This window comes from Platalea leucorodia (assembly GCF_965183815.1).
Source record: "Platalea leucorodia genome assembly, contig: HAP1_HAP1_SCAFFOLD_714, whole genome shotgun sequence".
NCBI lineage: Eukaryota > Metazoa > Chordata > Aves > Pelecaniformes > Threskiornithidae > Platalea > Platalea leucorodia.
Window position 1 is genome coordinate 1 of NW_028120936.1, and position 14,126 is coordinate 14,126.

General features: G+C 64.9%; 1 protein-coding gene across 1 annotated transcript; it reads left to right on the forward strand.

Moving 5' to 3' along the window:
• Positions 1–2,264: 2,264 nt before the first annotated feature.
• Positions 2,265–14,066, forward strand: LOC309604373 (serine/threonine-protein kinase WNK3-like; the record flags this gene model as incomplete). Its single annotated transcript, XM_082339320.1, is given in 15 exon segments — positions 2,265–2,579; positions 3,685–3,857; positions 3,933–4,153; positions 4,222–4,379; positions 4,454–4,542; positions 4,614–4,833; positions 7,497–7,685; positions 10,136–10,276; positions 10,375–10,491; positions 10,595–10,622; positions 10,625–10,704; positions 10,827–10,857; positions 10,938–11,044; positions 11,138–11,887; positions 13,884–14,066. Coding segments are annotated over 15 exon segments (2,802 nt in total), but the record flags the coding sequence as incomplete, so codon positions are not given.
• Between the last annotated feature and the right edge of the window lie 60 nt (positions 14,067–14,126).

A 14,126-nucleotide genomic window follows, 5' to 3' on the forward strand; every position in this document is an offset into this window, starting at 1 on the left:
GGTGAGCGGGAGGGGCGGGGGGGAGGGGAGCGGGACGTATGGGGGCTATAGGGGGTGGGGGGCGGGGGGGGATGGGGGCCACAGGGGGTGGGGGGGCGCGGGGGCTACGGGGGCACGCGGCGGCTGGGGGGGGTGGGGGGCGCGTGGCGGCCATAGGGGGGGCGGGGGCCATAGGGGGCTATAGGGGATGGGGGGGCGTATGGCGGCCATAGGGGGGGCGGGGGTGTGCGGGGGCTGTAGGGGGCACGCGGGGTCTATAGGGGGTGGGGGCCCATATGGGGGCTATAGGGGATGGGGGAGTATACAGGGGGATGGGGGGGCGTATGGGGGCCATGGGGCGATGGGGGCGTGTGGGGGCTATAGGGGATGGGGGGCGCCTGGGGGCTATAGGGGCACGCGGGGGCTATAGGGGGTGTGGGGCACGCGGGGGCTATAGGGGCTGTGGGGGTGTGTGGGGCCCATAGGGGCGCACGGGGGCTATAGGGGGTGGGGGGCCATATGGCGGCTATAGGGGATGGGGGGCGCCTGGGGGCTATAGGGGCACACGGGGGCTATAGGGGCTGTGGGGGTGTGTGGGGCCCATAGGGGCACGCGGGGGCTATAGGGGAGTATATAGGGGGATGGGGGGGCGTATGGGGGCCATAGGGGCGATGGGGGTGTATGGGGGCTATAGGGGATGGGGGGCTATAGGGGCACACGGGGGCTATGGGGGATGGGGGGCATGTGGGGCTGTAGGGGGTGGGGGGCATATGGCGGCTATAGGGGATGGGGAAGTATATAGGGGGGTGAGGGGGCATATGGGGGCCATAAGGGCTGTGGGGGTGTATGAGAGCTATAGGGGCCGTGGGGGCTATAGGGGATGGGGGGCGTATGGGGGCTATAGGGCGCGTGGGGCACATGGGGGCTATAGGGGCACGCAGGGGGTATAGGGACTGTGGGGGGGCGTATGGGGGCTATAGGGGGTGTGGGGGTATATAGGGGATGGGGGGGCCATATAGGGGCCATGGGGGTATACAGGGGCTATAGGGGATGGGGGCATATGGGGGCTATAGGGGGTGGGGGGGGCATGGGGGCTATAGGGGGTGGGGGGGGGCATGGGGGCTATAGGGGCACACGGGGGTACAGGGGTCATGGGGGCTATAGGGGATGCGGGAGCATATGGGGGCTATAGGGGGATGGGGGGTGTAGGGGGCTATGGGGGGTGTGGGGATATACGGGGGCTATAGGGGTACGGAGGGCCCCTAGGGGGGATAGGGGGGCGTGGGGCTATAGGGGATGTGGGGCACCCGGGGGCTATAGGGGCCGTGGGGGGGTAGAGAGGGGCTATAGGGGGGCACCCGGGGGCTATAGGGGCCGTGGGGGGGTAGAGAGGGGCTATAGGGGGGCACCCGGGGGCTATAGGGGCCGTGGGGGGGTAGAGAGGGGCTATAGGGGGGCACCCGGGGGCTATAGGGGCCGTGGGGGGGTAGAGAGGGGCTATAGGGGGGGCACCCGGGGGCTATAGGGGCCGTGGGGGGGTAGAGAGGGGCTATAGGGGGGCACCCGGGGGCTATAGGGGCCGTGGGGGGGTAGAGAGGGGCTATAGGGGGGCACCCGGGGGCTATAGGGGCCGTGGGGGGGTAGAGAGGGGCTATAGGGGGGCACCCGGGGGCTATAGGGGCCGTGGGGGGGTAGAGAGGGGCTATAGGGGGGCACCCGGGGGCTATAGGGGCCGTGGGGGGGTAGAGAGGGGCTATAGGGGGGCACCCGGGGGCTATAGGGGCCGTGGGGGGGGTAGAGAGGGGCTATAGGGGGGCACCCGGGGGCTATAGGGGCCGTGGGGGGGTAGAGAGGGGCTATAGGGGGGCACCCGGGGGCTATAGGGGCCGTGGGGGGGTAGAGAGGGGCTATAGGGGGGCACCCGGGGGCTATAGGGGGTGGGGTACAGGCGGGGGGGGGGGCACCTATACCTCCCATAGCGGGCGGGGCTGGGGGACCTATAGGATCTATAGGGGATGGGGGGGCGCTTCATTAGCCCCTCCCCCCCCCAATTCCCCCCCCCCCCCCTTAACGAAGCCACTTTGCTCCCCACAGGTCCCCACCCCCCCCCCCTCCGGTGACACCGCAAAAAAGGGGGGGCCCCTCCCCCACCCGGACACCTCCCCCACCCCCCCCCCTATAGATCCATAGGGTCAACCCTTGGGGACCTGTTTATTTGGGGGGGGGGGGGAGGGGGGAGGGGGGCGAGCGCACCCCAATCTTTTAGGGGGGGAGGGGTGGCAACCATGGCCACCGACTTGGGGGACCCCAACATCCCCTCCCCCCCCAAACGCTTCTTCCGGAAGAGCGTGGAATCGTTGGGGAGGGAAGATGGCCGCCGGGCCGGGGTCGCCCTTGACCTTGCAGGTGACCTGGAGTTGCGGGGGGGAGGGGCGGGGCGCGGGGGGGAGGAGGAGGAGGCGGAGATGAAGGCGGTGGCCACCTCGCCGGGGGGGAGGTTCCTCAAGTTCGACATCGAGCTGGGGCGCGGCGCCTTCAAAAGCGTCTTCAAGGGCTTCGACACCGACACCTGGGTGGAGGTGGCCTGGTGCGAGCTGCAGGTGAGCCCCTCCCCCACCCCCCACCCCCCCCCCGCCGGGGGGGGGGGGGGAGGGGCGGGCGGGGGCGGGGAGGTTGTGGGATCTGGGCTGGGGGCTCTTGAGGTCAACGGGGGGGGGGGGCGTCCCAACGCCAACGGCGCCCCGAAAATCACCGTGGGCCGTGGTTGACCTCTCAAGTTCATGGTCATACTCTTCCAATGTCAAGGGCGCCCCAAAATTCACCATGGACCTGACGGTCGCTGCCTCAAGTTCATCTTGAGCTTGTCTCAAGGTCATTGACACCCCAAAAATCACCGTGAACCTGATGGTTGGCCCCTCAAGTTCATGGTGACCCTCTTCCAATGTCAAGGGCGCCCCAAAATTCATCATGGACCTGATGGTCGGTGCCTCAAGTTCATCTTGAGCTTGTCTCAAGGTCATTGACACCCCAAAATTCATCATGGACCTGATGGTCGGCGCCTCAAGTTCATGGTGATCCTCTTCCAACGTCAACAGCGCCCCAAAAATCACCGTGAACCTGATGGTTGACCTCTCAAGTTCATGGTGATCCTCTTCCAATGTCAAGGGCGCCCCAAAATTCATCATGGACCTGATGGTCGGCGCCTCAAGTTCATCTTGAACTCATCCCAATGTCAAGGGCGCCCCAAAATTCACCGTGAACCTGACGGTCGCTGCCTCAAGTTCATCTTGAGCTTGTCTCAAGGTCATTGACACCCCAAAAATCACCACGAACCTGATGGTTGACCTCTCAAGTTCATGGTGATCCTCTTCCAACGTCATTGACACCCAAAATTCATCATGGACCTGATGGTTGACCTCTCAAGTTCATCTTGAGCTTGTCTCAAGGTCACTGACACCCCCAAAATCACCACGAACCTGATGGTTGACCTCTCAAGTTCATGGTCATACTCTTCCAATGTCAAGGGCGCCCCAAAATTCACCGTGAACCTGACGGTCGGCCCCTCAAGTTCACGGCGAAGCTCTTCCAACGTCATTGGCAGAGCATTGCCTTCATCATTGCCTTCACCGGGGTTTCGCCGCCGGCCAAGGCGACCGATACCGGTTAACCTTGACCTTGGGGGGGGGGGGGGGGGGCTTCTCCCAGGACCGGAAGTTGACCAAGGCGGAAGAACAACGCTTCAAGGAGGAAGCGGAGATGTTGAAGGGGTTACAACACCCCAACATCGTTCGCTTCTACGATTCTTGGGAATCCACGGTCAAGGGCAAGAAGTGCATCGTCCTCGTCACCGAACTGATGACCTCCGGCACCCTCAAAACGTGAGCGGCGGTGGCGGCGCGCGGCGGCGCGGCGGCGGCGGCGGGGGGGGGATGACGGCGGACGCCATCTTGTAGGTATCTCAAGAGGTTCAAGGTGATGAAACCCAAGGTGTTGCGGAGTTGGTGTCGGCAAATCTTGAAGGGGCTTCACTTTCTCCACACCCGGACGCCGCCCATCATCCACCGGGACCTCAAGTGCGACAACATCTTCATCACCGGCCCCACCGGTTCGGTGAAAATCGGCGATTTGGGTTTGGCCACCCTCATGAGGACCTCCTTCGCCAAAAGCGTCATCGGTGAGAGGCGGGGAGCCGCGGCGCGCGCCGACGGCCGGCGATCGGTTCTCATCCGTCGTCGGCCGTAGGTACGCCGGAATTTATGGCGCCGGAGATGTACGAGGAACGGTACGACGAATCGGTGGACGTCTACGCCTTCGGGATGTGCATGTTGGAGATGGGCACCTCCGAGTATCCCTACTCCGAGTGCCAAAACGCCGCCCAGATTTACCGCAAAGTCACCAGCGTGGGTTTCCGGTTTTCCCGGCGCGCGCCGGCGGCGCGCCGGCGGTGACGTCACCGCCGTTCCGCTTCTTGTAGGGTATCAAACCGGCGAGTTTGGATAAGGTGACGGATCCGGAGGTGAAGGAGATCATCGAGGGTTGTATCCGGCAAAACAAGGCGGAGAGGTGGGAGAGGCCGGGCGCCGCGGGCGGGGCCGGCGCCGCCCTCCGCCGTTGACCACGCCCTTCGCCCGTAGGCTTTCCATCCGGGATCTGCTGGACCACGTCTTCTTCGCCGAGGACACGGGGTTGCGGGTGGAGTTGGCGGAGGAAGACGAGGGCCTGGAGACCTCCTTGGCGCTTCGCCTCTGGGTGGAGGATCCCAAGAAGCTGAAGGGGAAGCACAAGGACAACGAAGCCATCGAGTTCAGCTTCGACCTGGAGGCCGACGTCCCCGAGGAGGTGGCCTGCGAGATGGTGAGAGGCGCCGGGGGGAGGCCAAAAGCCCTCGGGGGGACCCCAAAAGCCCTCGGGGGACCCCAAAATCCATCGGGGGACACCAAAATCCCTCAGGGGACACCAAAACCCCTCAGATGGACACCAAATCCCTCATGGGACACCAAAAGTCCTCAGGTGGACCCCAAAATCCATCGGGGGACCCCAAAATCCCTCAGGTGGACCCCAAAATCCCTCGGGGGACCCCAAAATCCCTCAGGTGGCCCCCAAAATCCCTCAGGTGGACCCCAAAATCCCTCAGGTGGCCCCCAAAATCCCTCAGATGGACACCAAATCCCTCATGGGACACCAAAAGTCCTCATGTGGCCCCCAAAATCCATCGGGGGACCCCAAAATCCCTCAGGTGGACCCCAAAATCCCTCGGGGGACCCCAAAATCCCTCAGGTGGCCCCCAAAATCCCTCAGGAGACACCAAAAGTCCTCATGTGGACCCCAAAATCCCTCAGGTGGACCCCAAAATCCCTCAGGTGGACGCTAAAATCCCTCAGATGGACCCCAAAATCCCTCAGATGGACACCAAAATCCCTTGGGGGACCCCGAAATCCCTCAGATGGACCCCAAATCCCTCAGGTGGACCCCAAAATCCCTCAGGGGACCCCAAAATCCCTCAGATGGACCCCAAAATCCCTCGGGGGACCCCAAAATCCCTCAGGGGACCCCAAAATCCCTCAGGGGACACCAAAATCCCTCAGGTGGACCCGAAAATCCCTCGGGGGACCCCAAAAGCCCTCAGGGGACCCCAAAATCCCTCATGGGACACCAAAATCCATCAGGTGGACCCCAAAATCCCTCAGGGGACACCAAAATCCATCAGGGGGACCCCAAAATCCCTCAGGGGACACCAAAAGTCCTCATGTGGACCCCCAAAATCGCTCATGTGGACACCAAAACCCCTTGAGGGACACCAAGACCCCCTCAGGTGGCCCCCAAAACCCCTTGAGGGACCCCAAAATCCCTCAGGTGGACCCCAAAAATCCCTCAGGGGACACCAAAAATCCATCAGGGGGACCCCAAAATCTCTCAGGGGACACCAAAAGTCCTCATGTGGACCCCAAAATCCCTCATGTGGACACCAAAACCCCTTGAGGGACACCAAGACCCCTCAGGTGGCCCCCAAAATCCCTTGGGGGACCCCAAAATCCCTCAGGTGGACCCCAAAATCCCTCGGGGGACCCCAAAATCCCTCAGGTGGACCCCAAAATCCCTCAGATGGACACCAAAAGGCCTCAGGGGACACCAAAAGTCCTCATGTGGACCCCAAAATCCGTCGGGGACACCAAAATCCCTTGAGGGACACCAAGACCCCTCATGTGGCCCCCAAAATCCCTCGGGGGACCCCAAAATCCCTCAGGTGGACACCAAAAGTCCTCATGTGGACCCCAAAATCCCTCGGGGGACACCAAAACCCCTTGGGGGACCCCAAAATCCCTCAGGTGGCCCCCAAAATCCCTCAGGGTGGCCGCCAAAACCCCTCGGGGGACCCCAAAATCCTTCAGGGGACCCCAAAATCCCTCAGGTGGCCCCCAAAACCCCTTGGGGGGACCCCAAAATCCCCCTGGGGTTGCCCCCCCCAACTTGGCTTGACCCTTCCGTAAGTCCATGAACCTCCCAAAGTCACCGTGAACCCCGCGGCTGGGCCCTCCAATCCACCTTGAACCCCTTCCGAAGCCGATGATCCCCCAAACTCACCCCATGATTGGCTCCTCAAATCCCTCTCGAACCCTTCCCAAAGCCAACGAACCCCCAAATTCCCCAAGCAACCCCCAAATTCCCCAAGGAACCCCCAAATTCCCCACGGAACCCCCAAATTCCCCAAGCAACCCCCAAATTCCCCAAGGAACCACCAAATTCGCCAAGAAACCCCCAAATTCCCCAAGGAACCTCCAAATTTGCCAAGAAACCTCCAAATTTGCCAAGAAACCCCCAAATTCGCCATGAAACCCCCAAATTCGCCAAGGAACCCCCAAATTCCCCAAAGAACCTCCAAATTCGCCAAGAAAACCCCCAAATTTGCCAAGAAACCCCCAAATTCCCCAAGAAACCCCCAAATTTGCCAAGAAACCCCCAAATTCCCCAAGAAACCCCCAAATTCCCCAAGAAACCCCCAAAATTCGCCACGAAACCCCCAAATTCCCAAGGAACCCCCAAATTCGCCAAGAAACCTCCAAATTCCCCAAGAAACCCCCAAATTCCCCACAAACCCTACGGTTGGTCCCTCAAATCCATCCTGAACCCCTTCCGAAGCCAAGAAACCCCCAAATTCGCCAAGAAACCCCCAAATTTGCCAAGAAACCCCCAAATTTGCCACGAAACCCCAAATTTGCCACGAAACCCCCAAATTCGCCAAGAAACCCCCAAATTTGCCAAGAAACCCCCAAATTTGCCACGAAACCCCCAAATTCCCCAAGGAACCCCCGAATTCCCCACGGAGCCCCTAAATTCCCCACGAAACCCCCGAATTCCCCACGAAGCCCCAAATTCCCCACGGAACCCCCGAATTCCCCACGGAACCCCCGATTCCCCACGGAGCCCCCCGGTTGGCCCTCCAGTCCCTCTCGACCCCCGTCCGGCGCCAACGCTTCGCCCCGTTCACCGCTCCCCGTTTCCCCCTCCCCCCGCCGCAGGTGAAATCCGGTTTCTTCCACGAAAGCGACTCCAAAGCCGTCGCCAAATCCATCCGGGATCGCTTGACCTTGGTGAGGAAGACGAGGGAGAAGAAGCAAGCGGAAGGTCGGGCGCTCCCCGAAAACGAGGACACCGAGGTGGACCAACACGTCCGGCAACGGCTGCTCCGGCAACAACCCCCGCCGCCGGTGAGACCCCCACTTCCACCCCCCGCGGCTGGTAGCCCCCCCAAATCGCTCACCCCCGGTTGTTCCTCGGTAGCCGATGGGCTCGGGGAGGGCGGTCCCGGCTCGGACGTCGCCGGCACCCGCGGTCTCACCGAAGCCGCGCCGCGGCTCCTTGGGTGCTACCGAGGGTCACCGGGCCCCCCCCCAAGATGGGGCGTCCCCCGCTTGTGGTCGCGGCGTCGCCTTGCCGGTGCCGGTAAGTCACCGTCACGCCGGGGGGGGGGGGACGGACAGTGGGACAAGCTCCCGCCGCAACACCTTGACCAACAGGTGGCCTACGGGGCGGAGGGGACGTCAGCCGATGTCACCGGAGGCGCCACCCGCGGCGGTGCCGGAGCCCCCCGGCGGTGACGGGGAGCCGGGGGGCGGCGTGAGGCAGAGCCGTGGGATGGCGGCGGCGGCGGCGGCACGGCTGCAGCCGGCGCCTGGGGCGCCGGGGCCGGTGGTGGCACCGGCGGTGTCTGGTGTGTCACCGGGTCCGGGGATGCCACCACCAACTGGGATGCCACCAGCTCCAGGGATGTCACCAGTTCCAGGAATGCCACCGGGACTGGGGATGTCACCAGCTCCCGGGATGCCACCACCAACTGGGATGTCACCAGCTCCAGGAATGCCACCGCCAACTGGGATGCCACCACCAACTGGGATGCCACCAGCTCCCGGGATGCCACCAGCTCCTGGGATGCCACCGCCAACTGGGGATGCCACCAGCTCCAGGGATGCCACCACCAACTGGGATGCCACCACCAACTGGGATGTCACCAGCTCCCGGGATGCCACCAGCTCCCGGGATGCCACCACCAGCTCCAGGAATGCCACCACCAACTGGGATGTCACCAGCTCCAGGAATGCCACCGCCAACTGGGATGCCACCACCAACTGGGATGCCACCAGCTCCAGGGATGCCACCACCAACTGGGATGCCACCAGCTCCCGGGATGCCACCAGCTCCTGGGATGCCACCGCCAACTGGGATGCCACCAGCTCCAGGGATGCCACCACCAACTGGGATGCCACACCAACTGGGATGTCACCAGCTCCCGGGATGCCACCAGCTCCCGGGATGCCACCACCAGCTCCAGGAATGCCACCACCAACTGGGATGTCACCAGCTCCAGGAATGCCACCGTCAACTGGGATGCCACCACCAACTGGGATGCCACCAGCTCCCGGGATGCCACCAGCTCCGGGATGCCACCACCAACTGGGATGCCACCAGCTCCCGGGATGCCACCAGCTCCTGGGATGCCACCACCAACTGGGATGTCACCAGCTCCAGGGATGCCACCAGCTCCTGGGATGCCACCACCAGCTGGGATGCCACCACCGGCCCCAGGGATGCCACGGCCCCGGGGATGTCACCAGCCCCGGGGATGTCACCGCAGCTGGTGCCCACCATGCAGCCGCAGCTGGCTCCAGGGATGTCACCGGTCCCAGGGATGCCACCCACCGGCTGGGATGCCACCACAGCCGATCCCCACCGTGCAGCCACTGGCTCCAGGGGTGCCACCAACTCTGGGGATGCCACCAACGGCGGCGATGGCCCCAACCGTGGGGATGCCACCAACGGGGATGCCACCGACCATGGGGATGCCACCTCCATCGGGGATGCCACCAGCCCCAGGGATGTCACCCAGCCCCAGGGATGCCACCGGCCCCAGGGATGCCACCACCATCGGGGATGTCACCAGCTCCAGGGATGCCACCAACCGTGGGAATGCCACCAGCCCAAGGGGTGCCACCAACCGTGGGTTGTCACCAGCCCCACGGGTGCCACCAGCCCCAGGGATGCCACCAGCCCCAAGGGATGCCACCAGCCCCAGGGATGCCACCACTGTCTGGGGTGCCACCAGCCCAAGGGGTGCCACCACCAACTGGGATGCCACCACCATCGGGAATGTCACCAGCCCCAGGGATGCCACCAACATTGGGGATGTCACCAGCCCCAGGGGATGTCACCAGCCCCAGGGATGCCACCAACATTGGGGATGTCACCAGCCCCAGGGATGTCACCAGCCCCAGGGATGCCACCACCTTCAGGAATGCCACCAGCCCCAGGGATGCCACCAACATTGGGGATGTCACCAGCCCCAGGGATGCCACCACCAACTGGGATGTCACCAGCCCCAGGGGTGCCACCACCATCGGGGATGCCACCAGCCCCAGGGATGCCACCAACATTGGGGATGTCACCAGCCCCAGGGATGCCACCAACAGTGGGGATGTCACCAGCCCCAGGGATGTCACCAGCCCCAGGGATGCCACCACCAACTGGGATGTCACCAGCCCCAGGGATGTCACCAGCCCCAGGGGTGCCACCACCATCGGGGATGCCACCACCGCCATCCGGGCCGTCACCAACCCCCCCCCCTACCCTCGGGTCCCCCCGCCGCCGACCCCCACCCCCCCAGAGCCCCCTCCCTTCCTCCGCGTCCCCGAGGCCACCGCCGGCCCCGACCCCCCCCGGCGCCAAACCCGACCGCGGCCGGCAACGCCGAGCCTCCTGCCCGCGGCCGGAGAGGCTGCCTCGCTTCCAGCTCACCGTCCTCCAGGTCGGTGGCGGCGGGGGGGGAGGGGAGACGATTGGGGGGGGGGGAGGGGAGGGGGGGGGAGGGGGGACACCCCATAATTTGTGTCCCCACCCCCTTAGGTCTCCTCCCCTGGGGACAACACGGTGGAATGTCAACTGGAGACCCACGACAGCAAGATGGTGACCTTCAAGTTCGACGCCGACGGGGACGCCCCCGAGGACATCGCCAGCTACATGGTGCCCTCCCCCACCCCCGGACCCCAAAACTCCTCCCCTCCCCCCCCCCCCCTCCCCAAAGCCCCTCCCCCCCCCCCATTAACGTCGTCCCCCCCCCTTGAAGGTTGAGGACAACTTCGTGCTGGAGGGGGAGCGGAGAAGTTCGTGGAGGAGCTGAAGGCCATCGTGGCGCGGGCGCGGGGGCTCCTGGGGGGCCCCCCCGCCGACCCCCAGGTGCCGCCCCCCCACCCCCACCCCCCGGGGTCCCCCTCCCCCCGTGCGCCCCTCCCCCCACAGCCCCAGACCCCCCCTCCCCCCATTGACCCCCCCCCCCCCCCCAATTTGTCTCCTCGCAGGTGGCACCTCCCGAGCAGGGCGGCGGCGGGGGTGAGTAGCGGGGGAGGGGAGGGCGGGGGTGGGGTCAGCTCCCCACCCCCCACCCTGAGCACCCTCCCCCCCCCCAGCAGAAGGTGCCCCCCAATCGTCCCCCGTCGGCCGCTGGAAGTTTTGCATCAACCAGACCATCAGGAACCGGGAAGCCGCCGGTGGTGGGTGGCCCCAGAGGGGACATGGGGCGCGGCGGGGGGAGGGGGGACACCCCGCCGGGGGCCCCTCCCCCCACCCCTCCCCGTGACCTCCACGGATTGGGGGTGTCACCTCCTCGCAGGTCCGGGGGACCCCCGGCCAACCGGCGACCCTCGGGGACATCCCGGGGGGGACGAGGCGGACGTGGCCCCAGATGTTGGTGGCCCTCGAGGACCAGGGGTGGTTGCCACCGGACTCCAAGAGCCTGGTGGCCCTCAAGGACCAGAGATGGTTGCCACCGGACCCCAAGAGCCTGGTGGCCCTCAAGGACCAGAGATGGTTGCCACCGGACCCCAAGAGCCTGGTGGCCCTCAAGGACCAGCGATGGTTTGCCACCGGACCCCAAGAACCTGGTGGCCCTCGAGGACCAGGGGTGGTTGTCACCGGACCCCAAGAGCCTGGTGGCCCTCAAGGACCAGAGATGGTTGCCACCGGACCCCAAGAGCCTGGTGGCCCTCAAGGACCAGCGATGGTTGCCACCGGACCCCAAGAACCTGGTGGCCCTCGAGGACCAGGGATGGTTGTCACCGGACCCCAAGAGCCTGGTGGCCCTCAAGGACCAGAGATGGTTGCCACCGGACCCCAAGAGCCTGGTGGCCCTCGAGGACCAGGGGTGGTTGTCACCAGACCCCAAGAGCCTGGTGGCCCTCGAGGACCAGGGGTGGTTGTCACCGGACCCAAGAACCTGGTGGCCCTCAAGGACCAGCGATGGTTGCCACCGGACCCCAAGAACCTGGTGGCCCTCGGGGACCAGAGATGGTTGCCACTGGACCCCAAGAGCCTGGTGGCCCTCAAGGACCAGGGGTGGTTGCCACCGGTCCCCAAGAGCCTGGTGGCCCTCAAGGGACCAGCGATGGGTTGCCACCGGACCCCAAGAACCTGGTGGCCCTCGGGGACCAGAGATGGTTGCCACTGGACCCCAAGAACCTGGTGGCCCTCGAGGACCAGGGGTGGTTGCCACCGGACCCCAAGAACCTGGTGGCCCTCAAGGACCAGAGATGGTTGCCACTGGGTCCCCAAGAGCCTGGTGGCCCTCAAGGACCAGCGATGGTTGCCACCGGACCCCAAGAGCCTGGTGGCCCTCAAGGACCAGAGATGGTTGTCACCGGGACCCCAAGAGCCTGGTGGCCCTCAAGGACCAGGGGTGGTTGCCACCGGTCCCCAAGAGCCTGGTGGCCCTCGAGGACCAGAGGTGGTTGCCACCGGTCCCCAAGAGCCTGGTGGCCCTCAAGGACTAGGGACGGTTGCCACCAGTCCCCAAGAGCCTGGTGGCCCTCAAGGACCAGGGGTGGTTTGCCACCGGTCCCCAAGAGCCTGGTGGCCCTCAAGGACCAGGGGTGGTTGCCACCGGACCCCAAGAGCCTGGTGGCCCTCAAGGACTAGGGACGGTTGCCACCGGTCCCCCAAGAGCCTGGTGGCCCTCAAGGACCAGAGGTGGTCATCGCTGGAGCGTTGGAGCAGGACGGACCTGGGGGACCGGAGACGATTGTCCCCAAGCCCCGTGACCTGGGTGTCCCCCAAGGAGAGGAGATGGTTGTCCCAAAGCCCATGAGCTTGGTGTCCCCCAGGGACAGGGGACAATCGTCACCGGCGCTTGGGAGCAGGACGGACCCGGGCAACCGGACGCGATTGTCCCCAAACCTCAAGAGGTTGACGTCCACCAAGGATCAGAGACCATCGTCCCTGGGACACCGAGACCCGGCTGTCCCCCAGGGACAGGGGACAATCGTCACCGGAGCTTGGGAGCAGGACGCACCCACGGGACCAGAGGTGATTGTCCCCAACCCCTGCGACCTGGACGTCCCCCAAGGACCATCGATGACGGGGCCCCAAACCCCCGACCTTGGTGTCCCTCAAACCCCAAGACCTTGGTGTCCCTCAGAGACCAGAGACGGACCATCCACAACTCCGAGATTTTGGTGGCCCCCAAGGACTGGAGACCATTGTCCCCAAACCCCAGGACCTTGGTGTCCCTCAAAGACCAGCGATGACCGTCCCCAAGCCCAAGACTTTGGTGTCCCCTCAAACCCCAAACCCCAGACCTTGGTGTCCCTCAAAGACCAGCGATGACCGTCCCCAACCTCGAGATCTTGGTGTCCCTCAAGGACCATCGATGACCGTCCCCAACCTTGAGATCTTGGTGTCCCTCAAACCCCAGACCTTGGTGTCCCTCAACCCCCAGGACCTTGGTGTCCCTCAAAGACCATCGATGACCGTCCCCAACCTCGAGATCTTGGTGTCCCTCAAACCCAGGACCTTGGTGTCCCTCAAAGACCATCGATGACCGTCCCCAACCCAAAACCTCGATGTCCCTCAAGGACCATCGATGACCTTGCCAACCCCAGGACCTCGATGTCCCCTCAAGGACCATCGATGACCATCCCAACCTCGAGATCTTGGTGTCCCTCAAACCCCAGGACCTTGGTGTCCCTCAAAGACCATCGATGACCGTCCCCAACCTTGAGATCTTGGTGTCCCTCAAGGACCATCGATGACCGTCCCCAACCCCAAAACCTCGATGTCCCTCAACCCCCAGGACCTTGGTGTCCCTCAAGGACCATCGATGACCGTCCCCAACCCCAAAACCTTGGTGTCCCTCAACCCCCAGGACCTTGGTGTCCCTCAAGGACCATCGATGACCGTCCCCAACCCCCAAAACCTCGATGTCCTCAAGGACCATCGATGACCGTCCCCAACCCCCAAGACCTTGGTGTCCCTCAGCCCCAAGCCCTCGCTGTCCCTCAGAGCCCCCCGACGACCTTCCCCATCCCCCCCCCCGCCCCCCCCCCCCCCGCTCCGGCGGCCGCCTCAGCACCCCGTTTCCGCAGGAGGCGCCCCCGGAGAGGCCCGCGGGCCGGCCCCCCGCCGCCGGGGGGGGCTATTTCGCCCTGGGCTTTACTTGCCCCCGCCTGAAGAACCCGGTCGGCAGGAAGAGCTGGGGCCGCAGGATCAAAAGCTGGGCCGGCGCCTGCGGCAGCCGCCCCCCGCCCCGGGGGGAGCCCCCCGCCCAGGTACGGGGGGCCGCCCCCCCCTCCTCACCCCCCCGTTTGTCACCCCCCGTTTCTCACCCC